This window comes from Rhinoderma darwinii, chromosome 9 (genome assembly GCF_050947455.1).
Source record: "Rhinoderma darwinii isolate aRhiDar2 chromosome 9, aRhiDar2.hap1, whole genome shotgun sequence".
Lineage (NCBI taxonomy): Eukaryota > Metazoa > Chordata > Amphibia > Anura > Rhinodermatidae > Rhinoderma > Rhinoderma darwinii.
The window spans coordinates 33,884,784-33,896,879 of record NC_134695.1 but is presented as its reverse complement, the minus strand read 5'-3'; the positions used below and the strand labels follow the sequence as shown (position 1 = coordinate 33,896,879).

The 12,096-nt window shown below is 46.4% G+C and overlaps 1 protein-coding gene across 1 annotated transcript in view; it reads right to left on the bottom strand.

Annotated features, from left to right (window-relative positions):
- The window catches only part of SLC6A2 (solute carrier family 6 member 2), a 167,231-nt gene that overhangs the window by 99,457 nt on the left and 55,678 nt on the right, over positions 1-12,096 (bottom strand). Inside the window, exon 2 of the mRNA XM_075836917.1 lies at positions 6,154-6,285. Within this exon, the coding sequence (XP_075693032.1) occupies positions 6,154-6,285 (132 nt within the window). The remainder of the gene's footprint in view (positions 1-6,153; positions 6,286-12,096) is intronic.

Here is a 12,096-nt window from a genome sequence, read left to right as displayed (position 1 = left end):
GCCTATGTATTAGAAACCCCCATAAAACACCCCATTTTAAAAACTAGACCCCTCAAAGTATTCAAAACAGCATATAGAAAGTTTTTTAACCCTTCAGGCATTTCACAGGAATTAAAGCAAAGTGGAAATTAAATTTGCAAATTTCATTTTTTCTGCTGAATTTCAAATTTATTAAATTTTTTTCTGTAACACAGAAGGTTTTACCAGATAAACACTACTAAATATGTATTGTCCAAATTCTGCAGTTTTTATAAATGTCCCACATGTGGCTCTAGTGCGCTCGTGGACTAAAACACAAGCCCTAGAAGCAAAGAAGCACCTAGTGCATTTTAAGGCCTCTTTTTTATTAGAATATATTTTAGGCAGCATGCCAGGTTTGAAGAGGTGTTGAGGTATCAAAACAATGGAAACCCACCAGAAGTGACCCCATTTTGGAAATTACACCCCTCAAGGAATTCATTTATGGTTTTTGTTATCATTTTGACCGCACAGTTTTTTCACAGCACCTATTTGAATTGGGCTGTGAAATGAAAAAAATGATATTTTTTCCAATAAGATGTAATTTTTGATCAAAATTTCTTATTTTCACAGGGAACAACATACCCCATTTTGTTGCCCAATTTGTCCTTAGTGCGGCAATACCCCATTTGTGGTGATAAACTGCCGTTTGGGCCCATGGGAGGGCTCAGAAGGAAAGGAGCGCTATGTGTTTGTTGGAGTCCAGATTTTGCTGGATTGGTTTTCGGGTGCCATGTCGCATTTGCAGAGCCCCAGAGGTATCAAAGCAATGGAAACCCACCAGAAGTGACCCCATTTTGGAAACTACACCCCTCAAGGAATTCATTTATGGTTTTTGTTATCATTTTGACCGCACAGTTTTTTTCACAGCACCTATTTGAATTGGGCTGTGAAATGAAAAAAAAGATATTTTTTCCAATAAGATGTAATTTTTGATCAAAATTTCTTATTTTCACAGGGAACAACATACCCCATTTTGTTGCCCAATTTGTCCTTAGTGCAGCAATACCCCATTTGTGGTGATAAACTGCCATTTGGGCCCATGGGAGGGCTCAGAAGGAATGGAGCGCTATGTGTTTGTTGGAGTCCAGATTTTGCTGGATTGGTTTTCGGGTGCCATGTCGCATTTACAGAGCCCCAGAGGTATCAAAGCAATGGAAACCCACCAGAAGTGACCCCATTTTGGAAACTACACCCCTCAAGGAATTCATTTATGGTTTTTGTTATCATTTTGACCGCACAGTTTTTTTACAGCACCTATTTGAATTGGGCTGTGAAATGAAAAAAATGATATTTTTTCCAATAAGATGTCATTTTTTATCAAAATTTCTTATTTTCACAAGGAACAACATACCCCATTTTGTTGCCCAATTTGTCCTTAGTGCGGCAATACCCCATTTGTGGTGATAAACTGCCGTTTGGGCCCATGGGAGGGCTCAGAAGGAAAGGACCACCATTTGGCCTACTGGAGCTTTTCTGGTGCTAAGTCATGTATGCAGAAGCCCCTGAGGTACCAGTACAGTTGAAACCCCCGAGAAGTGACCCCATTTTAAAAACTACACCTCTTAAGACATTCATCTAGAGGTGTAGTGAGCATTTTGACCCCACAGGTACTGTGTAAAAGATAATGCGCAGCAGATGGTGCAGAGTGAGATTTGCAATTTTATATATATATATGGCATGTCAGTGTCCGATATAGTGTGCCCAGCATGCGCCACCGGAGATATACACCCCTTAAATTGTAATGTGGGTTCTCCTGGGTACGGCAATACCCTACATGTGGCTGTTATCAGCTGCCTGGGCACACAGCAGGGCTCAGAAGGGAAAGATGAGGGGGGTAAGCTGTGCGGAGTGCATCAGGGTAAATTAAAAATCAAGGGATGTATGATACATTTTAAAACAATCTTTTATACAGAGCCCTGGTTTTTCGGGACACGTGTCACATTGGTATATTGTGTTCTTCCTTATCCCCCTCTTATAGCAGACTCTGCACCTCTTTTGACTCTTTCCCTTTCCACCGGTTTGGGGAACTTCTCTTGGAAAGTGTTGCCCTGGTACGATGCGTGTGGCCTCGCTTCCAGAAGTACTGGGTGCCCCCCCTTCCTGGTCCCTAAAGATTAGATCTTGAAATTCCAGGAAAGTTCCCCTCTGTCCTGCACATCGACGTAGCACATACGCATTGTACAATGCCATCTGTATGATGTGCCCGGCCAGCTTCTTATACCACACCGCATGGCGCTGTAGGGCTTCAGGACTTGATCTGACAAGTCCATCCCTCCCATGTACCTATTGTAGTCCAGGATGCAGTCTGGTTTGGGGGTGGCCTTTCCTTCATATATCCTAAACCTGTAGGTATACCCTGATGCACTCTCACAGCTTATACATCTTCACGCCATACCTTGCCCTCTTACCCGGCAGGTACTGGCGGAATTGAACCCTCGCTTTAAAATGTACCAGGGACTCATCAATAGAAATACACGTCTCGGGGGTGTATGCTTGGGAAAACCGGGCACTGAAACGGTCTAATAGGGGTCTCCGTTTATACAAACGGTCAAAACTGGGGTCATCTCGGGGTGGGCACGTCTCATTATCAGTATAATGTAAGAAGCGAAGTATTGCCTCATTTATTTATTTTTTTAGGTTACAGTTCAGTTCTGAAGTTGCTTTGAGGAGCCCATATATTAGAAACCCCTATCAAATACCCCATTTTAGAAACTAGACCCCTCAAAGTATTCACAACAGCATTTAGAAAGTTTATGAACCCTTTAGGTGTTTCACAGAAATTTAGAGCAAAGTAGAGGTGAAATTTACTTTTTTTTTTTTTGTCAGAAAATCCTCTTTATACCATTTTTTTTATAACACAAAAGGATTTATCAGAGAAACGCAACTTAATACGTATTGCCCGGATTCTGCAGTTTAGAGAAATATCCCACATGTGGCCCTCGGGCGGTAATGGACTGAAGCATCGGCCTCCGAAGCAAAGGAGCACCTAGCGGATTTTGAGCCCTCTTTTTTATTAGGCACCATGTCCGGTTTGAAGAGGTCTTGTGGTGCCAAAACAGTGGAAAACCCCCAAAAGTGACCCCAATTTGGAAACTAGACCCCTTGAGGAATTCATTGTAGTTTTCTTGGGGTGCATGCGGCTTTTTGATCAGTTTTTATTCTATTTTTAGGTGGCGCGGTGACTAAAAAACCGCAATTCTACTATTGTTTTTTTGTTCTATTTTTTTCACAGCGTTCACCGTGCGCTATAAATGACACATTCACTTTATTCTGCGTGGCGATACGATTACGGCGATACCAGATGTTTATAGTTTTTTTATGTCTTATGGCGTTTGCACAATAAAATACGTTTTGTAAACAATCATTCACTTTTTGTGTTACCTTATTCTAAGAGCCAAAACGTTTTTATTTTTCCTTCAAAAAAGCCGTGCGAGGACTTATTTTTTGCGTAACGAACTGTAGTTTCGATCAGGACCATTTTTCGGTACATGCGACTTTTTGATCTCTTTTTATTCCATTTTTTGGGAGGTGAAGTGACCAAACAATTGTGATTGTGGTGCGGTTTATTATTTTTTTTTTTTACGGCGTTCACCGCGCGGGATAAATAATGAAATAATTTTGTAGTTCAGGCCGTTACGGACGCGGCGATACCAATTATGTATAGTTTATTTGTTTATTTATTTATTTATTTTAATAATAAAGACTGACAAGGGAAAAAGGGGGATTTTTACTTTTATTACTTTTAAAACTTTTATTTTCTTATTTTTACACAACTTTTTTTAACTTTTTCTTTACTTTATTACTTTGTCCCACTAGGGGACATGAGGGCAGGAGGCTCTGATCGCTATTCTAATACACTGCACTACATGCGTAGTGCAGTGTATTAGAGCTGTCAGCTACTCACTGACAGCAAGCATAGTGGGTCCTGACGTTGTCAGGACCCACTAGGCTTCCGTCTATGGCATAGCCGGACGCCATTTTTTGGTGTCCGGTTGCCATAGTCACCATCGCCGGCCGCTATCGTGTAGCAGGCCGGCGATGGCGGATTAACCCCTAAGAAGCCGCGATCGCTATTGAACGCGGCTTCTGAGGGGTTAAATCTGCGGGGACCACCGCGATCGGTCCCGGCACATTGAGCAGTGATAGTCTGCTGTCGGAAACAGCAGCTATCACAGCTCATGCACGCGCCCCGCGCGAACGGCGCCGTGTTTACTCCATGACATACTATTATGTCATGGAGCGCGAACGATGCACTTACCATGACATAATAGTATGTCCTGGAGCGTTAAGGGGTTAAAGACATGGGATCCCACCTATCACAGGGTAAGAAGATATAATAGTAGTATTGATATAAAGACGGATATCCCTTTTAATAGTTCCATTTACTGTTTACTTTGAACGTATACCTCCAGCTTTAGAAACATTTTAATATAAAGAGACATCAAAAGTCTTCAATGGTGGGGTCTGTGAGATGTAAATGAAGGTGCACTGGAGCTCTTAGGGTATGTGCACACACACTAATTACGTCCGTAATTGACGGACGTATTTCGGCCGCAAGTCCCGGACCGAACACAGTGCAGGGAGCCGGGCTCCTAGCATCATACTTATGTACGATGCTAGGAGTCCCTGCCTCGCTGCAGGACAACTGTCCCGTACTGTAATCATGTTTTCAGTACGAGACAGTTGTCCTGCAGCGAGGCAGGGACTCCTAGCATCGTACATAAGTATGATGCTAGGAGCCCGGCTCCCTGCACTGTGTTCGGTCCGGTACTTGCGGCCGAAATACGTCCGTCAATTACGGACGTAATTAGTGTGTGTGCACATACCCTTAGGGCGGGTTCACACGTGGCGGAATTTCACTTAAATTCCGCTGCGGACACTCCGCAGCGTTAATCCGCAGCGGTGCCGTTTGTCCATTGACTTACACTTTAATTTAGCAGTGTTCGTTTAGACGAGGCGTAAAATTCCGCTGCGGAGCATAGGCTGCGGAGCGGAATTTGGTGTCCGCAGCATGCTCTGTCTGTTGCGGAGCAGTGGCGGACTGGTTGCGGACTCATGGCGGAATTTCTCCATTGACTTCAATGGAGAGTCAAAATTCCGCAATGAAGTCCGCAGATCTTATGTGTGCTGCGGAGCGTATTGGTTTTACTACCATGACATTTCTTCATTCTGGCTGGACCTATGTATTTCTAGGTCTACAGCCAGACTGAGGAAGTCAATGGGGCTCCCGTAATGACGGGAGCGTTGCTAGGAGACGTCTGTAAATAGTCACTGTCCAGGGTGCTGAAAGAGTTAAGCGATCGGCAGTAACTGTTTCTGCACCCGGGACAGTGACTACCGATCTCAATATACATGTATCTGTAAAAAAACATATAAGTTCATACTTACCGAGAACTCCCTGCGTCTGTCTCCAGTCCGGCCTCCCAGGATGACGTTTCAGTGTAAGTGACGGCTGCAGCCAATCACAGGCCAAGCACAGGCTGCAGCGGTCACATGGACTGGCGCGTCATCCAGGGAGGTCGGGCTGGATGCCGAAAGAGGGACGCGTCACCAAGACAACGGCCGGTAAGTATGAAAATCGTTTACTTTCACTAGGGAAAGTGCTGTCCCTTCTCTCTATCCTGCACTGATAGGGAGAAGGGAAGCACTTTTCCCGCAGTCCGCAGCAGCTAGTCCGCATCAATGTACTGCACATTTTGTGCAGATCCGCAGCAGAATCTGCAACGCAGATTCTGTGCGGCATTGATGCGGACAGTTGCGGAGGAAATCCGCCACGTGTGGTCATGCCCTTACAAGTACTTTTTTCCACTGGCTTTTTGCTCGGCGATCCAAACACTTTAATGGGATTGTGTTTCACATTACAGTCGACAGGCAAACAGATCTTGTCTCTACCTCTAGTGATTAGGGGGCACCCAGCTCATGGACCCCCACAGATGAAAATGATATGACTATAAGAAATGCCAGAATTTTTCTTTTTATTTTTTTTACTTTAGCAGTGATCAGGTGTAAATTATATAAAGTAGTTATTATTTCTGTGCAAATAGCAAAACATAAGCAGTAATAAAGCTCTTAACTTAAAATAATCCTCTTGTATAGTTAAACAGGTGAAAAAGAATAAAGTATACTACTTGCCTTTGAAACAGGGGCAAATCTTCCATACTGTGGCTGCACCTTCTCTGTTATATTGTCCAAGAGCTAATTCCATGTAGAATAGTGGCATTCCAGCAATGATTAGGAATAGAGTGTATGGGATTAGAAAAGCACCTGGAAGAAATAAATCACTAATGAGTTTAACAAATACCTCAAGTCAGGTTTTTCCAAAGTTGGTTCACAACCTGTAGACATACCAAAACATAAAGCCCTGTAATTACATTTTTCTGGTTGTAGACATGGCAGTCATACAACTATACGGATTTCTGCAATTAATTCTTAACAACTGAAAAATAAATAATGATTTATAGTTGTGGCAGATAATAACATTGAAATGGTCCTGTAAATGAGGCTACTGATTGATTTTAACTCTTGAGTGAAAGCTGTAATTCACAAAATTACATGCAAAATTGCATCAATCAGTAGCGCTACAAAAAGTATAGGTGTAGTCCTGGCCTAAAGTACCACATAGAGTGCCTACGGCCGCCAAATGATACTCCGTAGATAGCCGTATTGCGGTGTCCGATGGAGCATGCCACGCTTTTTATATTTGGTTGTATACATATGGTATACAATAGAAAAAACCTTTTAAACCTCCATATGACATTTAAGTCATACAGAGGTACAGTAGGGCCCCATAGATGGCTGAGCGTGCCGTATTATGGCTTTATACACTTTAAAGGTTTAAATAATACACTACATATGTACTCTGTGAGCAAAGCCTTATAACTTCTTTTTTTTTTATACATGCACAGTTTTGGCTGATAAAAAAACACTGTATGCAAAACTTCAGCAAAAAGTGGGAACTGGGCCTAAAGTAACAAAAAGACACAAGAGAGTGCACAATAAAAGAAAACATTTATAGTAAGTCTGCATCAGAAAAAGTACAGGAGGGGGTGTACTGTATACCTCACTCTGATTGTTAAGATGAGTGAAATAAAGCAATCCAGGAAAGATGGGTTTTGTACAGTGTGTGTTCTGGGGCTGGATTTCTATCGAAAGGCAGGTAGGATTGATAGACGGACTTGTCAGTCCCTTCATTACTCCAATATGGGAGTCACCCCCAGCCTAGTTAGCACAGGTGAAGCTACTGGCCTCATTACTGAGCTCTGCAATTAGTGTAGGAGTCAGAGCCTGGGAATCTGTAGCGTCCCCGGCCGCAAACCGTCGGGATTCCTCACACCCCGACGGCCGCAGCCATGGATCTGTGAGCGGTGGCCCGCATCTCCTCCCTAGGAGATGCCAGCGCTCACTTCTGGTTCTTTCAGCTGTGCCCCGTAGGGTGTGCGTGCTCGTGCCCAGCCTTAAAGGGCCAGTGCACGCACATGAAAATTATCATCTATTAGCCCATGATAATCCTGGACTATAAGAAGGGCCCTGCCGATTTACTCCTTGCCTGAGAGGTGTTGTGTTTACCCGTGTTAGTCTTGCAAATGGTCCTTTAGTGTTATCCTGTTCCCAGTGATCCCGTACCTGCTACCTGTATCCTGTAACCCCTGCTGCCTTTGTTCCTGTGCCTCATAAAATTGGAGTCATGTTGTGCCACTGGTCACGCCTGCTGTGTTACACTACGCTTGGTGTCTGCTGCCAAGGTCCCATCTGAGCCTAGGCATTGCTACGTCTAAACTACTACAGGCACCCTTGTGCTTGGACTATATATACATTGACTTGGTACACTGTTTGGTCAGCTGCTATCCCACTATTGCAGTATGGCCTAGTGGGTCCACATACCCACAGATCGTGACACCGTGGACATCACCAAACGCTGGGTTTCGTCCTTTGGACCCACAGATCGTGACAGTACACTCAGGCCATGGACCCCGCTGGTCAACCCAAGACCATGACGACATCACTAGTCAAGCAGGCGGATATGCCAGTCTGCCGCTTACGACGGGACCAACTTCTCCAGGCTGTGAACATCATTACACATCGGCTGGATGCGCAAGCTGCAATCATCACAGCACCCGTTCCTGTTGCTCCAGCTGTTCCTCCTGCTAAACCTCCTGTCAGTACCAGTGCTGACTCCCGATTCTGGCTGCCACTATCTCCTCGCTACGACGGAGACGCGAGGACCTGCAGGGGATTTCTGAACCAGTGCCAGATCCACTTCAGTCTACATGCCAGATCATTTTCTTCTGATGGCGCAAGGATCGCATTTATAGTCTCACTCCTTACTGGCAAGGCCCTAGCATGGGCGAATCCTATCTGGGAACATCAGGGACCAGAGACCTGCGACTTCCAGTGTTTCCTACAGACTTTCCGCTCAGTATTTGAGGAACTCTGCAGCTGCATCTCTTCTGATCCTTCGCCAGGGGGACACTGCCGTGGGCGAGTACGCCATTCAGTTCCGCACCCTGGCGGCAGAGCTGTCCTGGAACAACGAGGCTTTGGTGGCTACATTCTGGCAGGGACTGTCTTCTAAAATCAAAGACGGGCTTGCCGCTCGTGATCTGCCATTTATCCTGCATGAGTGCGAACATTTTTTAATATATATATATATATAAAATATATATATTAGAGGAAGTCAAGAAGCGCTACTTCATCCGGAGGTTCGAAAGAAATTGAATTAAGCATTTAAGGAGTATTTATTAAGGTAACGCGTTTCAACGCCGGACTGGAGCCTTCATCAGACCTTTGATAAGCAAAGGACTTTGTCACAGACCTCCCTTCCTCTGCAGGATGCAATACGGTCTGCGTGGCGGTGGACCAGTTCTCTAAAATGGCTCATTTTGTTCTGCTGAGCGGCCTACCTTCTGCTTCTCAACTGGCTAACCTCTTTATCCAACACATCTTCCGCTTACATGGCTCACATCTTGTATCTTCATATCGTGTCTGATCGGGGGGCTCAGTTCACCTCAAAATTCTGGAGAGCCCACTGTAAACTCCTAGACATGAAGTTGGACTTTTCTTCAGCCTACCATCCCCAGTCCAATGGCCAAGTCGAGAGGATTAACCAAATCATGGAGAATTATCTTCGCCACTTCATCTCCACACGGCATGATGACTGGGTACAGCTTCTTCCATAGGCCGAGTTCTCATACAACAACCACACAAGTGAGTCCACTGCTTGTACACCATTCTACATTGTGTAAAGCCAACATCCACAAATCCCTGTTCCTGTTCTGGTAACATCCCAAGTAAACGCAGCTGACTCTGCATTTGGAGACTTTCTACAGGTCTGGCAGCAAACCCGGTACTCTATTCTGCAGGCAGTCGATCGCATGAAGCTAAAGGCGGATGCTAGGAGAAGGGAGTCGCCACAGTATCTGCCAGGTACCTCTAGGAATATCCGTCTAAAGGTGCCTTCCTACAAGTTTGCTCCCAGGTTCATCGGACCCTTTGAGATACTACAACAAATAAACCCTGTCTCTTAACAACATCGGCTGCCTCCTACCCTCAGAATCCCCAACTCCTTTCATGTGTCCCTCCTGAAGCCTGTGGTTCTGAACCGCTATAGTAAGACTTATGGTCCCGCAGTGGCTCCCAGCGGTTCATCTGACGTGTTCGAGGTTAAGAAGATCCTGGAAAAGTAGGAGGAAGAACTTTTTATTTGGTGGATTGGAAGGGGTTTGGTCCAGAGGAGAGGTCCAGGGAGCCAGAAGAGAACCTCAATGCTCCTACCCTCATTAAGAAGTTCCTCTCTCACTCTGGTCCCAAGAAGAGGGGGTGTAAGAGGGGGGATACTGTAGCGTCCAGGGCCGCGGACCGTCGGGATTACTCACTCCCAGACGGCCGCAGCCATGGATCTGTGAGTGCTGACCCGCATCTCCTCCCTAGGAGACGCCATCACTCACTTCCGCTCCATTCTACTATGTCCCGTAGGGTGCGCGCGCACGCTCGTGCCCGGCCTTAAAGGGCCATCGCACATGAAAACAATCATCTTTTAGCCCATGATCACCCTGGACTATAAGAAGGGCCCTGCCCCTTTGCTCCTTGCCTGAGCATTGTTGTGTTTACCCGTATTTAGTCTTTCAAATGGTTCCTTAGGCGGGATTCACACGACCGGGTCCCGCCCGAGCCCGAGTGTCGGCCGGTAAAATCGGCCATTTTGCCCGGCCGGTTTGCATAAGGTTTTGCATCCGTTCCGGGCCGGGCAGATCTGGACAGTGACATCAGCGGCAACTGAAGGGGAATCCCCATGTGTTCGGGAATTCCACTTCAGGAGTTTCCCCTGATGTCACTGCCCAGATATGGACAGAGACATCAAGCGCTCTTTCCAAGAGCGGAATCCCCGAAAACACGGGGATTCCGCTCCTTCAAGGAGCTAAAGTGGGGCTAGCACATAGCAGAGCGGGGAGATACCTCCCTGCTCTGCTATAGTGGCGTCGCTACAGTAGTAGCAGCCGCAGCAGCAGCTGCTAGCGGTGCCATGGAAGGTGTCGCCGGGCCAGGGCGCTTTTAAAACAAGCAGGGGAAGGGAGCCAGCGCAGCGCTCCCTCCACCTGCTGTACACCCCGGCCCTGCAACACAGTCTCCAGCGTAACCATTCGTCCGAATGGCAGCAACTCCTCCTCCTCACATGCACTCTGCGCTGTGAGGAGGAGGAGATAGAGGGCAAGCGACGGAAAACCCGGCCATCACTCGGGACACATTCCGGTGATGGCCGTGTATTACCCGGCCACATAGACTTCTATGGGAGCCGGGCGGCCGGGTACCCGGCCGAAAATAGAGCATGTCCTAAAATCGGTCGTGTGAATAGCCCCATTAGGGGTCTATTATTCCTAATGCAGCCGGGTGCCGGCCGATTTATGAACGGCCGGCACCCGGCCGGGAAACCCTGTTGTGTGAATGAGGCCTTAGTGTTATCATGTTCCCAATGTTCCCGTACCTGCTACCTGTATCCTGTATCCCGTGCTACCTTTGTTCCTGTGCTCATAAAATTGGAGTCATGTTGTGCCACCGGTCACGCCTGCTGCATTACACCAGGCCTGGTGTCTGCTGCCAAGGTCCCATCTGTGCCTAGCCATTGCTATTGTCTGAAGTACTACAGGTACCCTTGTGCTTGGACCAGTGGCGTAATTACAGCTGTAACAGCCATAGCGGATGCTACAGGGCCTGTGGCATGAGGTGGCCTGTGCCGCAAGCCAGCACAGGCCCCCCCCATGCCCAGAGGCTCCGCTAGAAGCCGCTATGGCTGCTACAGCGGTAGCGACACCACATTCAATAGTGTCTGCGTCCTTGAACACTATGACAGAGCAGGGAGGAATCTTCCTGCTCTACCATAGGCTACTGTATACAGTGGTGTAGCTCTAGGGATCGCAACGGACACAATTGTGAGGGGGCCCCTAAACCTGGTCCCGCTTCATGAATGCTGGAGCAAGGATCTGACAGCGTAGCTGACATACACACTGGGTGTGTATGAACGGGGATTGGGTGGGATTAGAGGCGTGGCTCAAAAGAAAAAAAAATTGCTGCTGCGTGCCACATCCATTGACTCTCTTTGTGATACTTGAAAGTATAAACAGAACCGATAAAAACACAGGGACATATACAAAAACACCGACAAAGGCCATACTTGCAAATGGACACAGCCAGGCCAGAAATGCTGATGAAAGGGCGAGCAGGTGCTTTAAATAATAATAGCCACTCCCACTAGTCTTGAGGGGAGTGGTGTGTGGTGCATGGGATGTGTAGTAAGAAATAATAAATGAATAGTGTGTGTGCAAGTGTAATACTATAAGTGAAATATAGGGGACAGTAATAAATGAAGTGCCTCAATAGAAATAAATGGATAATGGGGTGCAAGTGAGTGAAACATGGAGGGATAGTGTGTACGTCATGAGGCACAACGTGTGTAGCCAGGTAGAAGCCTATTTGTGACGCCTTGATAATTCATAGAGCGGGCTACCCTGCTTGCTATGCCAAACAACAACACACCATGCTCTCCCAGCATCAAAGACCCGGCTGTGTCCAAGAGAAGCGAAT